Below are 22,976 nucleotides of genomic sequence, written 5' to 3'. Positions count from 1 at the left end.
TAATTCCTTCAAGGTCCAGCTAATTAACATCCCCATTTCTCTGGGCCCTTGTAGCTCAGCTGGTAAAGAATCTGCCTGCAGTGCAGGAGACCTGGGTTCGATCCCTGGGTTGGGAAGATCCCCTGGGGAAGGGAAAGGCTACCCACTCCAGTATTCTGGCCTGGAGAATTCCATGGACTGTATAGTCCATGGGGTTGCAAAGAGTTGGACGCGGCTGAGCGACTTTCACTTTGTGTTGCTTCCCTGACGAGAGCCGTTCCCACAGCAGTCTGGGATGCCTGTCCCTCTCTCCACCAAGCTCTAAGACAGGCTCATTTCGCTCCTTCCTCTAGATAATCCGTCCTGGCTCCATCTTAACCAGGAGCCGTTCCATGGCAGGGCCAGTGTTCAGAACACCGTGAGCCCCTAGTAGCCTAGCCAGGTACTCCTCATAAATCAGGCAACTCAAGGGTTATTCCTCTTGATGACGATGATGCCAGTGTTAATGGTACAGGCAGGAAAGCCTAGGCCGGTGGTTTGGAATGCTTCCAAGGCCACAGTTCGATTTCTCGCCTTGCCTAGCAGGCAGCTTTCTCCTCCCCAGCAGGCTTCTGCCTGCTCTAGTCCCCAGTGGGGCTGAAGGGGTGCAGGGTCTCTATCCAGATCACCAACCACGCTCCACGGTGTGAAAGGGGCGGGAGAACAAAAACCATGAGACAACACGGTGAGCAGGTGCGTAGGCTCCCTTATTTAATAGCAATTAAAAGAGAACATACAGGAGGAGTAGACATGCTCTTTCCACGTGAGAGGTTTTCTACTAACCACAAGGCCCATCTGTATCAGTAGCTTTACTGGTTGAGTTTTAAAGAAAAAAGTTCCCTTTAGAGTTAAAAATGGACTTTCCTAAATTTCCCTCATAAATGTGCAACTATTTGTGCAAAATAAAAAGGCCATTTCCAACACATTAGTGAAAAGTAATTGCAAACTCAGGCAAAGGAAAAAGATAAAAGAGGCACCAGAAGCAGCCAGGAGCAGCGTCCTGGGAGAAGCGAGGCTCTGGTGAGGGGCTTCTGCAGCAGGCCGTGGGGAGTGTGCTCAGAGGCCTCATGGGCAGAGTCACGGCCAATGTCAACCTTGGGGATAAAGGGCCTGGGTCTGGGACTTGCTGAGCAAACACTTGTCAAGTGCGCAGTGAAGCTAGGCTGACTCGGAGGCCTGGGAGACAACGCAAATGCTGGGCATTGCTCCCTGGAGGCTGTATATGCCCTTTACCAATGGGAACTCTCTGCTGCTTCCAATTTTCACGTCCTGTTCTTCCCCACCATCAGCAGCTTCATTTATTCTCCTCAGAGATTTTGCCATGTGATACATTCAAACTATTCCAGCTGCCTAAAATACTACTTGCAACCCACCAGGGTCCCAAACCTGACTGTCCCTTCAGGAATATGGGTCTGGTTTTCCCAAGAACTCAGCCAACTAGAAGACGGGAAGGCCTCCAGGCACCCTTTTTCTCGCCTCTTCCTCAGGCCTCTGGGGCGCATCTACATCTCTGGGCATCTGAGGCCAGATGTCAGGATTCTGGGGGACACAGGCACCCATGCTTCGTCCAAGTCCTCTCAAGGGCTGACCTAGCTTGAGGCCTACAGACAAAACTAAAACTCCGACTTCACCAATTCAGACAGTCTGGACATTGCCAGTCCCTGTTTTCTACCTTTCCCTGGTCACCAAGAGTGTGTCTCCACAGACAACTCAGTGGTGCAGGTTGGTTTTGTTAGGGAAGGCTGGAGGCAGACCAAGAGGAAAGAAGGGCTCTTACAAAGGATCTGCCCTGTGAGTCTCGGGCTTGAGTACGTGTTTTCTACAGAGGGGCTTCTGTGTGCAAGGGGCAGGGTGACCCTCGTTCCTCTACCCTGTTCATTTTCTCTTTGTAACACTATTTCTCCAGGGTACGGGTCTGAGACCAGACCGACAATGATAATGCTTGAAAAATAAAGCGACATACTTAAGCTTCTCTCCATTCCACTTCAAAGTTAGAGTGGAATGCAAAAAGCAGAAGAGATCCTGCTGTAACGGGTCTAGTGAAGCAGGGTGTTTGGGGCCCTTCTTAAGCAATAGGATTTGAGTGATCATTTCTTGCTCTTTTCTAATAAAGTCCAGAATCTGAGAGATGGCATTTGAGGTCTCATCCCCTTGGCCCCTGCCCTCCCTTGGCTGTAGCAGTTCTGAGAGGCAGCGCTCATCTCTGAGCCTCATTCTAAGACCCTGGACCAAGCCCTCAGGATGACTAGCCCTGAGGATGAGCCTCAGAAAGCTCTGCAGAGCCTCCAGCAGCCTGGTCTTTCCAGTTTTGAGGAAGTCTGTGTGTCTGTGTGCATATTTTCTTCCCCACGGTTTTCAAGTTGTGACATAATATTTGGCAGGGGGGCGGGGGTGGTGGTGAAAAGCACTGCCCTCCCTAGAAGCAACTCAACAGCTGACAAAGGTAGTGAATTCTGTTTGATGAGTCTTTCCTCCCACTAATCCTAGCTGGAAAGGCCTGTGTGGCTTATTTGTCATTGTTTGGTGATGCACAATTATACTCTCACCAGTAGCCTTAATAGCGTCTTCCTGAAGTGTCTTAAAGGGCAGGTTCCAATGACTGACCTCATAGCAAAGCCTTTGCATTAAGTCACAGGAGCCCATTTGTGACAGAGGACATAGCCAGTTCAGGCTCCTCTGCAAACTCCAGAGCTTGAAGGATAGGATTACAGGCAATCTTTCTCAGACAAAGCCAAAAGATAGCTCTGGGGACCTCAAAGGGGGACGGAAGCTTTAGGCTTGAGCAGGAGCTTCTTATCCAGGGTATGACTTGGTGAGGGACGGCTGGGGTGACAAACCATTAGTCAGGGTTGCTCTGCTCTACTTCATGGTGACAGCGGCTCCATCCCAGAGGCAGGTCCAGCGGAAGCTCTCCCCACAGCACAGAGCTGGTGGCATTTCCCATAGAGATGGTGGCCAGAAAGTTGGTTTTAAAACACAAAGGATCGATTGCAAGTAACCTTCAGGTTTTACCTAAGCGGAAAGCAAGAGGTCATTTTTCAGGCTTCTGCAAGCTGACTATCCCAGTGACACTGCTGGCGGAGGCCACGTCTGAGCTTCTCTGTCTGTGGAATAACTGCGGACCTGGGCCCTGAACCAAGCGCCTGACCAGGAAGGAGGGCAGTGAGAGGAATGGGGAAGGGGCTGGGCTCTGACCCCATTCACACTGGCTTTCAAGACTCCTCCTGGTGTGGGGGCAACCTACAGCTAGTCATAGTCTAGTTAGTCCCACTGCGTACTCAGCTCTGCCATGCCCCAGACAAATCAGGAGTGCAAGCGCTGGGGGCAGATTGAGGCTTCAAGATGCCATCCTGGGGGAGCTGCAGCGAAGCTGTCAGCTGGTCACAGTGGCGTGCTTGCTGTCTGCTTAGGGAAAGTCTCTGGACTGAGAAAAAAAACCTCTGGAACTCCACAGCTGTGTGTTGGTCTTTCATAGACCAAGGAGTAGTGTCTTCCAGGCCCTTTCCTTGCATCAAGAACAACCAGCCTCACCTACGCAGTGAATGGGGCACCTAGGAGTGAACAGGATGTACTTTATTATCCTTCTGCCTATCACCTTATCTCCCAGTGCCAAGTGCCCATTTTGTCTGTGCAGTTTCTGAGCCCCAGACCTAAGCTCTAGAGCCACGGGTGAAAGGGGGTTCCTCACACCGGACTGAGGACGCCACCATCTCTAGGAAGATACAGTGTAGTGTGGCTTCCCCTGAAGCCCGGCCTAGCAACATCTCCTGGACTTGCTTACTCTTGTGCCTCTTCTACTATAGGGAAAGGTTATGCGAATACTGTACATAGGTTATTATAAAAAAATACATTTGTTCTCTTTGAAGAAGAATGCACAAATGCAGGGCCAGCCAGCGCTGGGTCCTGGACTCTGGGGCTGCAGCCATCAGCCTCTGTGGGCCTGAGGCCCGTCTTCACGAGTGGTGGCTGCTGATGAGTCCCCGGAGTTGCTTGGCCACGGTGTCAATCAATTTCTGCTTGTCTCGCTCATTTTTCCGAAACTGTGCAAACATGTTGTTCTTGCGGCTGGTGTCCTTCATCCTAAACAGAGAGGGGGAAGAGAGATAGCAAAGTGTTCGAGGCAGCAAGGTGGCCAGTATGTCTGAACAACCACCCGGAGTTGAGAGAGTCCAGAATATTTCCACTGTCAGGCCCACGCTCACCTACTATTCAGAAAGCTGCCCTGTTGGCACCTCCATACCTCCCAACTTCAGTCACCTCTGGAAAACAGTTGAGAGCCAGCCATGGCCAGCCCCCTTACTATCCATGCTCACCGTACCTACTTCCTCCCTTTCTATGCCCAGGTATGAGCCTGGCGTAGGTGTCTGGCACCTGCTGCAGCCCTGATGGACAACAGGACCTCAGAGAATGTCTAAGGTCTTCTCATCAACCCCGAACCTACTGAAATCCTGCTGCGACCTTACAGCTGGCATTTGAAAGGGAAAGCAAGACAATGCTCTTAACGAGCATTTCAAAAGAACACGAGTACTGAAAGCCACTATGCATTCCTAAACATTACTCTAGCTGGTAACTCTATCCTACTCCTAACAAAACCAAGGGCCTGACTGATCTCTTTTCCTTTGCCTCAGAATGGGGCCCAGAGGCAGTGAGGTGGTTCAGAGGGCACGGTGCTGAGGAAAGAAGGTGCCAAAAGGCTGAGCCGTTCTCTCAGTTGAAAAACCAGGGCTTTAGGCAAGAGAAGCCCCTGAGTTCTCAATGGCTGCGACACCTTCAGATCTCGACCTTTGGAAAGCTTTTTAACTGGCTGCTGCTAAAGCTCCCAAGACGGCGTATTCCTAGAGCACAAACCATGGGCAGTTCTGGCCGTCAATTCCGCAGATGGAGAGACCTAACTGGAAAGCATGGATGGAGAAAGGCAAGGCCAGGCTGAGGTCCAGAGGAACCCCAAGCCTGACTCAGCCATCGTGACAGATCCCAGGAACCTTTCATTCCCCTGAAAGGCGCCCCAGCCCCTGGTATTTGTTGGTGATTGTCAACTTTGGCCCCAGCCTCTGCACATCGGATCTCCAGCCCACAGATAGTTCTCGTGGTAGAGAAAGAAGGACTCTGCCCAGACTCATTTGTCCCTGGGGCGGCCTAGGTGGTTCCTTACCACCATCCCTCAGGAGCTTGGCCGGCTCTCTGACTTCACAGCCCCCTGCCCTGCATGGCGATGGGCGAGGAGAGGGGACAGAAGGAACCTGGCACCAGGGAGTCAACTACTCCCAGGAAGACTTCCAGGGGCCTTTGGCTAATCCTGGACCACTTTTTCCCGTGGGGAGGCCCCGTGCAGAGGGATGGACTAGAGAGGCCAGAAGGTCAGAGAGTCCACAAGGACGTTTATATCCATATGGTAGGGAGGTTCTGATGAGCATCCCAGCTTTATGGCTCTGGCTGATGGTGACAGCCACAAATGAATTGAGACTTCTCTCTCTGATCTAAACTTTAGGGCCTTGAGCCTGGAATTACTCATCAAGCATACTTAGACACTGCGTATAAGGTACAACCACCCACATGTGGAGGTCTGTGCTTGAAAGAGAGGAAGAAGAAGAGATGACAGAGGTTTAGAGGTTTAGGTTGAAAAGAAAGCACAAAGGACCTCAAGGCTATGATGATTACTGTATTTGGTCTCTCAAACAGTAACCGCACCATGATATTTGTGGAACTGGCTTGACTTAGGATTATTTATCCCAGACAGCAACTCCTTTGCTGGATATACTATAAATCTAAATAAAACCAACACTAAACAAACAAAAAAAAGAATAATAAAGGAAGAAAAGCACTTCTGACCTTTATAGAACACTTAATTTAACATCCTATGTGGTCACTCGTTTCATAACTCCTCAAAGCAGCCCAAAGACAGAGATGGCTTTCAATTTCCTTTGAGGAGGTCCGGAAAGAAGGAAGGAGGGAACAGGAGAAAAGGGTAGTCTTTGGGCCCCAGAGGCCAGGATTTCTTAGCCATTAAGGCCTGGAGTGGGGATTACTTGAAGGAGAAACTCAGGTGCCCTGAGGGCTGATGGTGGCATGCTGGTGTGTACCCTGCAATGCTCAAAAACCAAAGGACAGCCCCCATCCCCTATCACGTTCTGTGAGCCCAGGATCTGGATCTTTCTGGCCCTGGACACCTCTCAAAGACACAGGGGCCTCTTCTCTTTCCTGAAAGTCCTCATCATGTCCTGTGTCTTTCCACGTCTCATCCCACTAAGAAGTGTCAGGCTGGAAAGGACAGAGTTTTGAGCTCTGGTGGTAGAGCTGGCTGTGGGGAGAGCAGGAGAGGGTCAAATCGAGAGACTGATTCCTATGAGGCTGGGAAATGTGGATTTTAGTGATCTGGGTGGCCTCTGGCCCTACTGTGTTTGGAAGGGGGCTTTTAAATCCTGCTGATCACCCAGGGTAAGTACATGGCATTATCACTGGCTAGGCCTCCAGAATGCTACTGAGAGGCTGATTATTTTACCCTGTTGTTGATCCACAGGAAGTAGATAAGCCAGTACTTCCTGGATGTGAGATTCTCAGGAACAGAGGCGTAAGAACTATTGAGAGAGGCAACTGGCCGAAGGGAATCCCAGAGCCCATCTGAACAGGACACCCGAGCAGCAACGCAAAAGCCAGTAGGGTGCAGAGAACGTGGGTGAGGCCTCGCCTCTAAGAAAGAGTCTTCTGTGGGAGATCCTGAAGCCAGGGCCTCACCACTGGGAGGGCGGGAAGACTGCTGAGGAAGCTCCCTTGTGTCAGGGCTGGATTTCAGGCCCTGGACTAGCAAGAGTATTGAGTGTGCCAGGAAGGTGGGCGGGAGCAACCTTTTACCTGGCACTGATGGGGGAAAATCCCTGTCACCACTCCCAGCCCCAAAGGAACTGGTAAGCCAAGGGTCACTTGAAGGACCAAGGAGAGAGGAGGCAGCCAGCCAGCTGGCACCAGGCTGGTTTAGCAGATTAGTATGTCAGGGTGGGGACAACTCACAGGGTAGGGATTTTAGTGTAGTCATTAGTGTCAATGAGGAAACCAGAAGGACTTGCCTGAAAGTAGTGGAAAAGGCCCAAGTGAATAATATACTTACTCTCTAGATATCCTAGGGAAGAAGGTCATTGGGAGAGAGAATCATGGGAAACAGAGTTAAAATGGAAACATGAGTCTGTCTTGATCTGGAAAAAGTCAATTCTGGGCTCTTAGTGGCTTGGCTCCAGCGCACACCTCTGCCTTCTGCTCGCGCCCGCTCTCTACCTCCTCCCCTTCTCTCCCCCAGTATAGCCTTCAGTAGGAAGGCACCCCTCAGCCTCTCCTTCTGCTTAAGGCTTCACTCTGGCCTCCTGGACTCGGATTCTTGCCTTCTTAGGAGTTGAGACCTGCCTGACTGGCTATATATGTAGACTTACTACACTGTCTATATGCAGGGCGTTCTTCTAAGAAGCCAAGGGTTTTATCTAGTTTGATGACAAGAGAAAGCTTCCTTTTTACATGGGTCTTTGTCTCTGGTCTGCCAGCTCTCAACTAGGTAAGCTAAAGCCAGGCCCAGGCTACAACGCAGTGCAGATTCCAGCATCTGGGTGACATGTTGGTTAGTGAGATGTTCTGGAGCTGGCTAACTCAACCTCAACGGCAGCAGCTCTGCTTCAGAGACGCGCAAGTCCCATGGCAGCCACTTTGCTGGCTAGTGACTGCTTAAGGCAAGAGTTAGACACTTCCAATACAGCTTTCTTGGGCTATTCAGCATAAGAAAGCTCAATCTGATGGAGTCACGGGTTGGTAGGGCAGCTGAAATAATTTCAGGAGCTTCTTTGCCAGGAACCAGAGAAGCCATCTATTCTGTGGGGACGCTCTCCATCCATCATCACACCCCAGATGGCTGGGGCTGGCTCACTCTGTTCACCAGGCTGACCTGAGCCCCAGGCTAAGGCATCTTCCTTTCTCTTCCTGTCATCTGTAGGTAAGCTCTGAAGTAATGCCACAGTTCCCCTGACACACACTTTCCCTAGCTTGCTGGGGCTCAGGGATTAAGAGGCTCCAAAAGGAAGACTGAACTGCCAAATCCAGCAATGGAAACTGCTGAGAACACCTGTGGCGGCTTTAGAGTGGGGCCTCTTTGCCATCTTTTCAAGGTAGTGGCAAAGAGAAAATTATCCTCTGTATCAGTCTCCCCTCCCCATCACCCCACCCCTCAAAACAGGCCACGGGATGGGTACTCACTTCTCAAGCAGGGTCAGAGCTGTCACAGGGTTTACCCGGAGGTACTTGCAGGTGGGCTGACCGTAGTCAGCAAGGTAGGTTGACCAATCCCACTGGATGAAGAGATCCAAAAGCTGTAAAATATCCAAACCCCCACTCTGGTGATTAATCAGACAGATAAGACAAATCAGGATCTCAAAAACTCCTAGCACCCTTCACTACCCACTAGATTTGAAAAATAAAATTAAAATTGTAATACGAGAAAGAGTATGACTCTTCCCTGAGAGCTCAGATGGTAAAGAATCCACCTGCAATGCAGGAGACCCAGGTTTGATCCCTGGGTTGGGAAGAGCACCCAAAGAAGGGGATGGTGACCCACTCCAGTGTCCTTGCCTGGAGACTCCATGGACAGAGGAGCCTGGCGGGCTGCAGTCCATGGGGTTGCAAAGAGCTGGACACGACTGAGCCACTAACACACACACAAGAGAAAGAATGGCTACAGTAACAAAACTAAGAAAATAAACGGGTAATCACTGTAAGGTAGAGTCATCTCTGCCGGAAGCACTGCACTGCTGATGCCGGGAGAGAGCTCTCAGAGGCAGGCCTGGAAAGAAACTGGCACTGGACTGAATCAAAACACCAGACTATCATAATAATCACTCATTCACTTAATAAATACTTACGAAATGTCTTCCATGTGCCAAGCACCGTTCTAGGAGCTCAGAATTCAACCATGAACAAATACAGGTGGGTGTGTCCAGTGCCCCATATGCAACTATATGAGCTTTCAGGTTAAAAGGTCTGGGTTCAAGTATGAATTTCATGACTTGCTGTGTTGACTTTGCTAAGTTACTCAGTTGATACAGACACATGCCAAAAACAAACAGGACACACAGATAGCACAGAAACACACTGAACCAAGACACAAATGGACCATATGCTATTTACATGAGGCAATATACAACACCCATGTGGACACTGGTTGAACAGATAGAAATCTGCTAACTAACCACATTTTGTCAAAGGCTTTCCTTCTCAGCCAGCTTTAGCCTCAGGTATCAGTCTAACAAATATTGAAAACTCATAACTAAATAAAACTCAAAAAGAAAAAAATCAGTGCCTTTCAAAGGTGGGGTAGGGGTGACGGAAGGGAAGCTGGTAGCCCCCTGTATAAACCTGCGGGGGTCACTGCCCCAGACTCACATCATCACACAGAAGGGCCTTCAAGCAGTCTTTCTAGCCATGAGATGCACACAAGTGCTTCTGGACTTAGGGCGTTTCCCCACTTCTCCCTTTCCAAGAGGTAACAGTTGATGAAGGTAAGCAGACCACAATCTCTCTGTGCAGAACTAAGGCGGAGAGGCCAAGAATCAAATTCAACGCTGGAGTCTGGGCTCTTAGGCATACCTTCCTCCTCTGTCTTCCCCACTGTGCAGCTGGGCAAACAGGCAGTGTGGGCCAAGTCTCCTCTTCTATCCATTCTCTTAGGATAGATGTTAAGAACTTCCTCAGGATGCAAATTGGCTAAAGTCCCAAAACTAAAACAGAGAAAAGCCCCTACACCCTCAGCCAAGAAGGGGATACTAAATACGAGAGGAGACGGGGAGAGAGACAGACATGTTGGTTGGCCTGGGTCAGCAAGGCCCCAAACGGCCCTCTCAGGCCTCTTTTAGGTCATGCTTGTTTTAGTTGGCAAGTAAAAGGGCTTCTACCACTTCCTTTCACTGCCCCAAGGCCTCACAGAGCTCTCCTTTAGAAGAAAAATTTCCCTGACTTCCTATCCTAATCTTGGTATTTCCAGCCTAAAGACTGCTCAAGACAGTTCCTCCTAAGGAACATGATAGACATTTGGAGTGTCCCTTGTTCTAAAGGTCTTCTACAAGTAAGATTATGTTTTTCCCTGAAACCCCAAGGAAAGAAACTATGGGAAAAGAGAGCATTTTATTAATTAGTTTTTTTTCCTCTTAGAAAACTAAACAGAAAATGTTGGGAGCTTTTTGCTGTTTGCATGCTAGGGACCTAACAAAAGAAGCATGAAAGAATAACAAATAAGTTTAGTTGGAAAAATTTGAAAACCTGATTTCTTAAAGCTATTTTAGATATTATTTCTCAGATGTGGATATATATATATATATATATATACATTTCATAAAACTAATTTCATTTTGTTCTCTACTAATAGAATCCTAATTTCAGTGATGGAACTGATGGTATCAGCATTTTCTGATTTACTGCAAAGAACACCATGTCTTTCTGGATGATGAAACCTGGGTAAATCACCAATAGGGCGTGGAGGGCAGTTCATAACTTAGTCCCAAGATTTCCTATTTTTAAATTCTTGCCAAAGTCTCTCAATGCCAGTACTGAGCTTACGACCTCTGGGATGACAAGCTAGCTAGTTTATCCCACGCTGGGCCTGGAAACCACACAACTCTACTAAGCTCAACCAGTATGAGCCTGCGGCTCACGCTCTGGGTCTATGCTGCTTCCCACAGGCCTTTTTGTGGCCTGCACCTAGATCTGATGGTCTCCTCTGAGACAGATGGACATAGACTAGAGGCTGGGTAAGACTTAGCTAAGTTAACCTGCTCTGGGGTACAGCTCTACTGGATTCTTTAGATCAGAGTTAGAATAAGAGAATAAGAAAACCAGTAGGCCTCTTTATCACGGCACTTGGATCTCCAGACTATGATATTCCGAGGTGAATGAGGCCTCTCAGCCTAGTTCTCTGCATGCAACTGCCTTGTAAGATCTCAGTAAAGTCTCTCCCGAGGACGCTGAACATTCTGTCATCACTGAACGTGTGTCGCGAGCACATCTTAATTTTTTATCTCTAAAAGTTTCCATTTTGGAAATAATTCCAATCTATCAGAAAGTTCTAAGAAGAGGTGTAGTCTAAGGAGCACTATATACCCTCCTCCCAGATCCATGCATCACCAATGTTTTACCCAGCATGCCCCATCATTTGTGTTCTTTCTTTTTTTGCACATATACAGTATTTCTTCTTGGAGTCTCTTGAGAGTAATTACACACATCATGGCCCTTTATCCCCAAATATTTCAGCATTCTTCTCAAACATAATCACAGTATGGTTTTTAACTTCAATAAATCTAATTTTGATACAGTTCATACTCTAATTTTATAAATTGACCCAATAATGTCCTGTATAGCTTCTTTGTTCAGGATCAGGTATTACATTTAGCTAGCTATTGAGTCTCCTTTAATCTGGACTATTTCCACAGTCTTTCTTATATGATATTGACATTTTTTAATAATATCAACTCTTCAAAAGTTCCCTACCTCCTTTTTCATCCTAGGTTTTGACTTTCCTAACTCTTTCTCATAATAAGATGTAAGATATGCATATCTGGCCAGAATCCTACATGTGATGCTGTGTCCTCCTCAGGGCATCACATCTGGAGGTGCAAATGTTCACGTGTCTCTCAACGGTGACATTAATTTTGATCACCCAGTCAAGATAAGATGTCGTCTGATTTCTCCACTGTCTAGGTATTATTTTTTCTTTTGTAACGAGCAAGCAATTTAGGAGATCACGTGAACATACTGTTCCTGATTAAAATTTTCTATTAGATTTAGCATCTATTGAAGATGTTTCTCCAATTTAGTCTTCACTACGATAGTTTCAAACTGATTCCATCCTTCCCTCCAAGTTTATCAGCTGTCACTCAGCATTTGACCATAAGCAAGTGCTCGCTTCTGCTCCACTATTAATTCATCTGCTTTATTACTGGTATGGATTCATGGGTTTCCACTGTTTAATAGTTTATATTCATTAGTTCAGTTCAGTTCAGTTCAGTCGCTCAGTTGTGTCTGACTCTTTGCGACCCCATGAATCGCAGCATGCCAGGCCTCCCTGGCCATCACCAACTCCCGGAGTTCACTCAGACTCACATCCATTGAGTCAGTGATGCTATCCAGCCATCTCATCCTCTGTCGTCCCCTTCTCCTCCTGCCCCCAATCCCTCCCAGCATCAGAGTCTTTTCCAATGAGTCAACTCTTCACATGAGGTGGCCAAAGTACTGGAGTTCCAGCTTTAGCATCATTCCCTCCAAAGAAATCCCAGGGCTGATTTCCTTCAGAATGGACTGGTTGGATCTCCTTGCAGTCCAAGGGACTCTCAAGAGTCTTCTCCAACACCACAGTTCAAAAGCATCAATTCTTCGGCGCTCAGCCTTCTTCACAGTCCAACTCTCACATCCATACATGACCACTGGAAAAACCATAGCCTTGACTAGACGGACCTTTGTTGGCAAAGTAATGTCTCTGCTTTTGAATATGCCATCTAGGTTGGTCATAACTTTCTTTCCAACATGTTTCTATTTGTAAAGATAAACAGATACACGTTTGCTTCCTTATTTCCTCTTCTTTCTTTCACAGAAAGTAGAATACTATGTATGCACTTAAGATATTTTATTTCTTCACATTTATAAGCAGGAGGGGGATGGAGAAGAAGAAAAGAGAGTGTCAAAGGCAGGAGACTGAACTATTCTTCAAACTTTATTGAGTATCAATTCATAATTTTTACCATATCCTCATGCTACAAGTGTATTTATTAATTTAACAGTTTTGCATTGATTCATATTTTGGTATTAAAAAATTTTAAAGAACACTTTACACCACTATCATAAATGGGAAACCATTCTAACTTGTCATAAATAGAAGATAACTCAAACATCAGCACAACAATGAGATACTTGCTTTGTTGTCGCAAAGGCTATAAAGGGATAGCTTTCTTTCAACAATGATTCTGTGTTTAATGTGCATCTCGGTACTATCTCACCCTGTACTCAGTTTAGATATGCAAAGTCCATCATGCAAAATGTGGGGGTGGATGAATCACAAGCTGGAAACAAGCTGGAATCAAGACTGCTGGGAGAAATAACAACCTCAGACATGCAGATGATACCACTCTAATGGCAGAAAGAAAGGAGGAATTAAATAGCTTCTTAATGAGAGTGAAGGAGGAGAGTGAAAAAGTTGGCTTAAAACTCAACATTCAAAAAAAGAAGATCATGCCATCAGGTCCCATCCCTTTATGGCAAATAGATGGGGAAAAAGTGGAAACAGTGACAGACTTTATTCTTTTGGACTCCAAAATCACTGTGGATGGTGACTGCAGCCATGAAATTAAAAGACGCTTGCTCCTTGGAAGAAAAGCTATGACAATGCTAGACAGCATATTAAAAAGCAGAGACATCACTTTGCCAACAAAGGTCCATCTAGTTAAAGCTATGGTTTTTCCAGTAGTCATGTATGGATGTAAGAGTTGGACCATAAAGAAGACTGAGAACCAAAGAATTGATGCTTTCATATTGTGGTGCTGGAAAGGACTCTTGAGAGTCTCTTGGACTGCAAGGCGATCAAACCAGTCTATCATAAAGGAAATCAACCCTGAATAACCATTGGAAGGACAGATGCTGAAGCTCCAATACTTTGGCCACTTGATGCAAAGAGCCGACTCACTGGAAAGATCCTGATGCTGGGAAAGATTGAGGGCAGGAGGAGAATGGGGAGACTGAAAATAACATGGTTGGGTAGCATCATGACTCAGTGGACATGAGTTTGGGCAAACTCTGGGAGATAGTGAAGGATAGGGAAGCATGGCATGCTGCAGTTTATGGGGTTGTAAAGAGTCAGACGTGACTAAGCGACTGAAGCAACAACTCAAGTGCCACTTCAGATGGCCTTCCGTAACTCCGCTATTCCATCCAACCTGTGAAAGTGAAAGTTGCTCACTCATGTCCGATTCTTTGCGACCCCACGGACTATACATGGAATTCTCTAGCCGTTCCTTTCTCCAGGGGATCTTCCCAACCTAGGGATCGAACCCAGATCTCCTGCATTGCAGGCAGATTCTTTACCAGCTGAGCCACCAGGGAAGCCCAAGAATACTGGAGTGGGTAGCCTATCCCTTCTCCCGTAGATCTTCCCGACTCAGGAATCGAACCGGGGTCTTCTGCATTGCAGGCAGATTCTTTACCAACTGAGCTAAGAGGGAAGCCCTCCATTCACCCTCTGTTTTGGTATTTGTGGCTTTAGCCAAGAGTTGAGTGATGACTGTGTGCCTGCACCAGTGTTAAGTGGTGTATGGGCACAGGGAAGCACCTGTAACAGATGTTTTCAGCAAGAATTAGTCTCATTATGAGAGAGGATCAGAGCACACCTGGGCCCTGTGTGCTGGGATGGTCAGCAGGGTCCACAGCCAAAGGTCTGGTTTGGTTGGTAAGACCTGGGAGGCTAGATGGGCTGGGGCGACAGGTTAACACAATCACGAGAATAGTTCACTTCTCTCATCCCCGGGAACCCTCATTAGAGAGTGGGTTTCCATGTAATCGACTTTTGATGAACTCTTACTTTTGTGTCAGAGCATTGTTAAAATTCTTGATTTTCCATGTGATGCCTTCTCATTGAATTTACAGAACCATGTTGTGGGCCTGCACCATGTTCATTCTATTTATATTTCTTAAGAGTTGCATAAAAATTATAACCTTCTTAAGTTTAAAAGTTCGAGTGGCTTCTTCTAATATTTACTCATAGGATTTGAAACATAAATAATAAAGCATATTTTCTCGTCTCAGATTGTCTTAATGAAGACATTAGCCATTGTCTTCTAAAAACATTCAGCAAATGTTTTTAGAAGCATCTAATATGTGGAAGGACAGGGATGGGCTTTTCAAGTGATATTAAGATATGTGGTTTCCCCCCACATAGGAGAATAAAAGAAAAACACAAATAACTGCAATCCAAGCCAAATGATTTTAATGCTATTAAGTAATGTATTCCTCTTCTTTTTGAACTATCACATGAACAATCTACAAGGTTTTTCACTTGTAACAAAATTTAAACAGCATATATAAACTGTGGTTCAGAATGCACACACACACACACACATTGGGTTTAAATTTATTTTGATTATCAGACAATGTTTGAGGTGATTAGAATCACATCAGCAGAAACAAATGTGTTATGATTATATCTCTGTCATTGAATCAGATATGGAAATTTGCCTGCATTTTATTATTACCATCAGTCACAGATTTTGTTAAACAAAATTAAAAAATTTTGTTTTGAAATAATTTTAGACTTACATACAAGTTGTAAAAATAGTTTAGACAATTCCTCTAACGTCCAGATTTACCCAGCTTCTCTAATGTCCACATATTATATTACAATGATCAGAATCAAGAAATCAACATTGGTACAATGCTATTAAACTATTTCATTCTACTTTCACCAGATTTTCCACTAATGTCCTTTTTCTGAACACATTCAGTATCCCACTGCATTTAATCATCATGTCTTCTATGACTCTTCCAGTATATTTTCTCATTTTTATCTTTGAAGACCTTGACATTTATAAATTACTCTTAGTTATTTATTTTGCAGAAGGTCCCTTAATTTGAGTCTGCCCAATATTTGCTTAGACTTCTCTGGTGGCTCAGAGTGTAAAGCGTCTGCAATGCGGGAGATCCGGGTTCAGTCCCCGGGTCAGGAAGATCTCCTGGAGAAGGAAATGGCAATCCACTCCAGTATGCTTGCTGGGAAAATCCCATGGATGGAGAAGCCTGCTACAGTCCATGGGGTTGCAAAGAGTCAGACACGGCTGAGCGACTTCACTCCCTCGATATTTGCTTCTGGTTAGACTGAGGCAGTAGTTTTCAGTGAGGGGGACCTTGCCTCACATGGGACACCTGGAAATACGTCTGGAGACATTTTTGGTTGTAACAAGGCTGGCGGTGGTAGTGGAGGTGATGCTTCTGGTATCGAGGGAGCCAGGAATGCTGGTAAGCATCCTCCAGTGCTCAGGACAGCCCCTACAGCAAAGAACTACCAAGCCCAAATGGCAGCGGTGTCACGGTTACCAAATTCTGGATTGAGGTTGTGCATTTTTTGTTTTGCAAAAACACTACAGAAGTGATACTGTCCCCTTCTTAGTGTATCATATTAGGTGTACAGGATATCCACATATTTCACTATTGGTGACATTAACCAATAATGATCACTTGATCACTTAGTTTAAGTGGTTAAGTTTCTCTATTGCAAAATTATTATTTTTACCTTTGTAATTAATATTTTTTTGTCAGAGATATACTTTGATACTAAGAAAATATCCTGTTTCTCCTCAAACTTTTGTCCACTAATGTTAACATCCATTGGTAGATCTTGTCTATAACAACATTTATTATTAATAATGTTAAATTAATAATGCTAATAAATATATATATACAGTTATTAAATGAAATCCTCCTGTGAGGAAAAGTGTTGTCCCTTCTCCTCCATTTATTTGTCCATTTATTTATATCAGTATGACCTCAGAGGTATTTATTTTGTGGATTATAATCTAATACAATCATCATTCATGCTGTTGTTCGAACTGTTCCAGCTATGGTTGTCAGGGATGCCTGCAGACTGGCTCTCCCATGTATTTTCCATCTATCTATCTGGACATGGAACAACAGACTGGTTCCAAATAGGAAAAGGAGTACATCAAGGCTGTATATTGTCACCCTGCTTATTTAAGGTATATGCAGAGTACATCATGAGAAATGCTGGACTGGAAGAAGCACAAGCTGGAATCAAGATTGCTGGGAGAAATATCAATAATCTCAGATATGCAGATGACACCACCCTTATGGCAGAAAGTGAAGAGGAACTCTAAAGCCTCTTGATGAAAGTGAAAGAGGAGAGTGAAAAAGTTGGCTTAAAGCTCAACATTCAGAAAACTAAGATCATGGCATCTGGTCCCACCACTTCATGGGAAATAGATGGGGAAACAGTGGAAACAGTGTCAGACTTTATTTTTTGGGCTCCAAAATCACTGCAGATGGTGACTGCAGCCATGAAATTAAAAGATGCTTACTCCTTGGAAGGAAAGTTATGACCAACCTAGATAGCATATTGAAAAGCAGAGACAGTACTTTGCCAAGAAAGGTCTGTCTAGTCAAGGCTATGGTTTTTCCTGTGGTCATGTATGGATGTGAGAGTTGGACTGTGAAGAAGGCTGAGCGCCGAAGAATTGATGCTTTTGAACTGTGGTGTTGGAGAAGACTCTTGAGAGTCCCTTGGACTGCAAGGAGATCCAACCAGTCCATTCTGAAGGAGATCAGCCCTGGGATTTCTTTGGAAGGAATGATGCTGAAGCTGAAACTCCAGTACTTTGGCCACCTCATGCGAAGAGTTGACTCATTGGAAAAGACCCTGATGCTGGGAGGGATTGGGGGCAGGAGGAGAAGGGGACGACAGAGGATGAGATGGCTGGATGGCATCACTGACTTGATGGACGTGAGTCTGAGTGAACTCCAGGAGTTGGTGATGGCCAGGGAGGCCTGGCATGCTGCGATTCATGGGGTCGCAAAGAGTTGGACATGACTGAGTGACTGAACTGAACTGAACTGATCCTTTCTTGAACAATTCCTTACTTGCTGGCGCTATAAGATGTGCCAAGCTCATCTTGCACATTCCCTGCCCCTGCTTTGGAACCAGTCACTTCTCCAAGGAGCTCCGGTTCCTTGTATTGTAGAATAGATTTAGAAACCAAGATCTGGGCCCTTAGCATGCTCATTCCTATTGTGGTGTTAATGTTTCTAAGCTCTATTAATGGACAGAGCTAGGAAACACATGTATATTTATTAACACAACATATTTATTTCTATATCTCTTTGTGAATATATTTTAAAATTATGAGTTCATATTTTATGTCAGTTCATATTCCAGGCCAACACCACAGGATTCAGTCTACCTTTCCCTCTTTCCTTATTTATCACTTCTTTCTCTGACAATGAGAAACCTGGCTCTCATTATATTTTACTTACTGGGTTTCATCCTGGTACAGTCTAAAGTAGTTTCAGAACTGCTAATCCATACCCATGTGAGAAAAACGAGTTTACTACCTGTAGTTCAGTACTTTATACAGTTCTTTAAGTCGTGTCTGACTCTTTGTGACCCCGTGAACTGCATCCATCACGCCGGGCTTCTCTGTCCATCACTATCTCCCTGAATTTGCTCAGACTCATATCTATTGAGTCAGTGATGCCATCCAGCCATCTCAAAATTACTTACGTTACTTGTTTTCTTCCTCACTCCTTTCAGTATGATTATGCTATTCTCTCACAATTTAGTTAAGATTTAGTTTTCACTGCTTGTGTTCCATTTTGGACCCCCTCACATTCTAGTTGGTTTAAATCATTTATTTTGGTGAATGAATCAGAGCTATAGAAAAAGTACACTCAGAAGTAACGTTCTTTCCTCATCCCAACTAAGCTGCTCTATTCTCTGCATTTCTTACTACATCTTTTCTATTGACTCTTCACAGGTGACCAATATGGCTTCTGGTTTATCCTTCTTTTACTTTTTTTGTACAAACGAGAAGCTACACGTGCATGTTCTTATATCCTCTTCCTTCTCACTGGAAGGGTAGCATGCTGTAGATACTCTTCTGCACTTTTGCGTTTTTCACTTAACAGTACTCCTAGGACTCACACCAAAGATGCTAATTCCTTATTAATCATATTCTTGATTTATTCATATAAGTGCAGTTTTTATAAACTATATAAGCCATTTTCAAGGGACAGATCAGACATTATGTGGCGGGGGGGGGGCATTTTTATCATTTAACTGGTGGAACAGGAGTATTGGATATTTTCAGAGTAGAACATACTGATAAATGTTACGGCTTCTTCAAACAAAAGCAAACTCAACCAATCATTAATGATGCTTTGACCTCTAACACAGAGTTATTTGTTTATGGTATTTATCAGAGAAACTAGTGTAGTAATTGATGTGACATCTTATAAGCTACAAAGAAAAAAGGTTAATAAATATTATAAATTATGTGATTATTGGTTATTATACAAAACTGTGTACAAGTTTTGTACAGGTAAAGGATATGACAAGGAAAGATATCAGGTTATACTAAACAAGCTATTAATCCTAGGAATATCTTCTTTTTTTTCCCTCTTCCATGAATTTAAGCTATATGACTTCTAACTAGGGCTTTGGCAATTCTAAACCTGACTCTAATACATTTCATTGTTTCAGAACATGCTCATGGCTTTCTAGGACTCAAATTACAGTTCTGATTTCATGGGGTGACAGGGGGTGGGCAGGAGGGGGAGGAGAAAGACCCAGAAAGGATGAGTAAATTGCTGAAAGTCACAAAGAAGACAAGTAGTAGACATGGCTTGATGACTTCTACTCCCTAAGACACCATAGCTGTCTATTTTTAAAAATCATCATTGATTCTGGATAAAGCACTTGCCTAAGGCTAGGTCAAAGTTCTGACCAGACTTTCATTTTTTTGCAATGGTAGCTAGGAAAGACTAGCAAAATTCAAATGAGTCAAGGTGCAAGCTAGTTCAAAGCCAGACAGTGAGCTAACTGGCAGAGTGTCGATAGCATCATAATAGTAGAACAAACGCAAACTTCTAGGAAAGACCGTAGAAATGAGATATTAAGATAAGCATGTCAACATACATACTTGTTCATGCATATCAACATACATACTTCTCCCACAGAACATGCAGAAGTGATTCAAATGGATGAATTGTTCATGGGTAAAGGAGAATTACAGGTTAATATTCAAGTAAATGGTCCTGAGGGTGCTCCTGTGTTCTCAGAGGCAGAAAGGATTACCACCTCGCCCCCCACCAACTCAGAAAGTAAAAATGAAAAGATCAGTGAAGGACGCCCTGCATGTTCCCACTGCTGTTGTTTAGGGCCAAGTCGAGTCCAGCTCTTTGCGACCCCATGGACTGCAGCGCGCCAGGCTTCCCTGTCCTATCTCCCAAAGTTTGCTAGACTAGTATTTTTTACTAAACCAGTTCACATCATGCTTACTTTGGTGAGGAGAATTATTCTATATATTCTCACCTTCACTGCTAATTCTTGAGATATGAATCTCATCTCCCATGTTGACGGGGAGCTTCACAAGGATGGAGATCATGTTTCCTCCTCCTGACTACTCCAGAACATGGACCAGATAGGGCTAGGTTACCAGCAGGTAATCAGTAAAAGCACATTAAATAGAATTAAGCTAGGTAAAAATGACATTTTATAGGAACAATATTGGGGATGGTGGGACGGACTTATAATTTGTTTTTCAGAACAAACTTTACAAAGAGACCAAACTTAGGGTCCCTCTGACCAGCACTAGAAACAAGGTTGTCTGGGGAAGAAGGACACATCAAACGGGAGCAATAAGAGTTGTGACAGATGAGTGGGCACGAAGGGGAAGATCCTGTGACTAGTGATGGGAACTCAGCAGATGTCTGGCTTCTACGAGTTAACTGTGCTGGCTTCTAGCAGGCAGCATGGGGCCTACCTCATGTTAGGGAGAGTTTCCTCTTAAAGATAACACGGGCAGCGAAGGACCACAGGCACACACTGAAGGTACACACAGACAGACACAAAGACGTACTGACCAGAGCCACGCCTCTTTTGCCCAGAAGCGATTTTGTTTACATTTTCTATTGAAAAGGCACACTGAGTCATGTAGAGAACTGTGCTCCCAAAGTACGTCCTTGAAGGAAACTTGATACATGAAGATCTGAACTTGCACTTTATATATACTCCAGAAGAAACCTTCATGTGAAACAGGTTAGATGACAAAATGATTTCAAATAACATGCTCCTCTGGAACTCTTAACATACAGTCTAAATGACAAAATTCTAAATATGCTACCTCTTCAGAACGTGGCTACCATATAAAGTGCAGTCAGATGGTAAAGAATCTGCCTGTAATGTGGGAAACCCAGGTTTGATCCCTGGGTCGGGAAGATCCCGTGGAGAAGGGAATGGCAACCCACTCCAGTATTCTTGCCTGGAGAATCCCATGGACGGAGGAGTCTGGCAGGCTACAGTCTATAGGGTTGCAAAGAGTCAGACACAACTGAGCAACTAACACTTTCACTTTCATTTTTCAAACATATAGAACACTAAGCCAGGGTTTTTTTTTTTTTTTGGTCGACTTCTAGCCTCTAACAGGATGAAACCAATCATATCACTATAAAGTATTTTTCATAAACATCCAATGCCCAGGTGCCTTTTAAAAGGCAGTTTAACACAATAAAAGACCCTCAGGCTGTAGGTCCCCCAACTGACAGTGTGACTCCAGGTAAGTCACCAAATCTGTTTTTCTCATTTGGATATGGAAACACAAGAGCTCCTATCAATAGCTGAGGGCAGATGAAGAGAACAACTGTAGAAAGTCCACCAAAAAGCACGGACTTGACTAAGGACTCATTGTGTTTATTGCCCAAGGTCCCCCCAACTCCTTGTCCTTGGTGCTGGGCCACTCTCATTCACAGACCACCTGTCTGCCTCCCATGCTTCCTGACACAGAAATCTGGGCAAACACAGGAAAGGGAAAGCAGCAGTCACTTTAACAAACACAAACCGAGTACCAACAAAGTCTCAGCTACTCTTCTAGGCACATGAAAGGATGAAGCAGACACTTCTACTTTGAGAAACTCAGTCTAGTAAATAACAGATGCAGAGTGACGTGAGCACTAGGAGATGTACTCTAACAGGGTGCAAAGAAAGTTCAGAAGAAGGGCATCTAAGCCTGAGCCAGGTAGGTGGAGACTGCCTTAGTAATAAGTAGGACCAATGAAGCAAATGATAAATGGCCTCATATGCTAATAAGCTGAGGAGATTGAATTTTAGCCTGGAGCCTTCTCTACTTGTTTTCATCAAAGCTGCTATCTGCTTTCTTCTAGATCATGGGATGGAAAACTACAGCCACCACTTGTTTTTGCAAATAAAGTTTTATTGGAACATAGTCATGCTCATTGCTTAACATATTGTCTATGTTTATGTGCTGTAACAGCTGAATTAAGTAGTTGTGACAGAGACCATTACAGCCTAAAAAACCGAAAATATTCACCACCTAGTCCTTTACAGAGAAAATTTGCCTCTAGATTCAGGCCAGGGAGGACAGAGTGGTCTGAAATTTTCTCAGGTGTAAAATGTCTAATAGCCACTAAATTAAAAAAAAGAAGGAAAGAAAATGGCTTCAGGGAGACAATTTTGATTATAACATGAATGGCAAAAACTTCATTATCTTAACATCTGGCATCATCGGATAGAAAAATGTGTTTGGGGGAAATACCTTGCTTTGTGAGATCCCCCAGGGTGCCAAGACATGCAGTGCAGAAAGGGGACAGAATTTGTTGCTCTGGTTTCTGAGAGGCAGGGAGCTAATCTAAAGAGAGGAGACAACTAACGTGTGTGAGAAGGGCTAAGAAGGGAATTACTATTGTTATTGTTACTATGGCCCCAAACAAATTTGGAGATCTGGGATGGCTGATTAACTGACTTTTTCAAAGCTATTTGCTGTGTATGATATAAATCGCCCCTAAAAATCCATATCCTCAATCCCAATCTTAAGACAATCTGTTCCTAATTGCTTGGGCGAATGACTTTTTTTTTTTAAGGTTGAGTTTGACACCTAGAAAGCTGCATAGATAGACTGTGGAAAGGGGACCCCAGGAAACAAGAAGACTGGAGGTATCTAGGGGTCCACAGAAATCTGAAAGAGGTCTTAGGATTTTCCACAGGCTCTGAAACTGGGGTGGGGAGAGGTTCCAAGTTTCTCCGGATCTCTATAGGTTAAAGGGATCTGGCTTAAACCTGAGTTTTGCAACAATGGTCACTCTATAGGCTGGCACTGGGGCCTCCCAGAAACTTCTGCCTTCTTCCTCTTTCTCCCCCGGATGAGTGCAGCAGGCGA

General features: G+C 44.7%; 1 protein-coding gene across 4 annotated transcripts in view; it reads right to left on the bottom strand.

The window, feature by feature from the left end:
• Positions 1-704: 704 nt before the first annotated feature.
• The window catches only part of EXOC6B (exocyst complex component 6B), a 722,047-nt gene continuing 699,775 nt past the window's right edge, over positions 705-22,976 (bottom strand). For 3 of the 4 annotated variants that reach the window (XM_070798075.1, XM_070798078.1, XM_070798077.1), the window contains 2 exons: positions 8,248-8,360; positions 705-4,098 (listed from right to left, as the gene is read on the bottom strand). In XM_070798075.1, coding sequence (XP_070654176.1) covers positions 3,972-4,098; positions 8,248-8,360 — 240 coding nt within the window. In that variant the 3' untranslated portion in view covers positions 705-3,971. The other variant, XM_070798076.1, reaches the window with a different exon arrangement.

Source organism: Bos indicus, chromosome 11, assembly GCF_029378745.1.
Source record: "Bos indicus isolate NIAB-ARS_2022 breed Sahiwal x Tharparkar chromosome 11, NIAB-ARS_B.indTharparkar_mat_pri_1.0, whole genome shotgun sequence".
Lineage (NCBI taxonomy): Eukaryota > Metazoa > Chordata > Mammalia > Artiodactyla > Bovidae > Bos > Bos indicus.
Note: the sequence above shows the minus strand (reverse complement) of the source record. Positions and strands in the feature narration are given on the sequence as shown.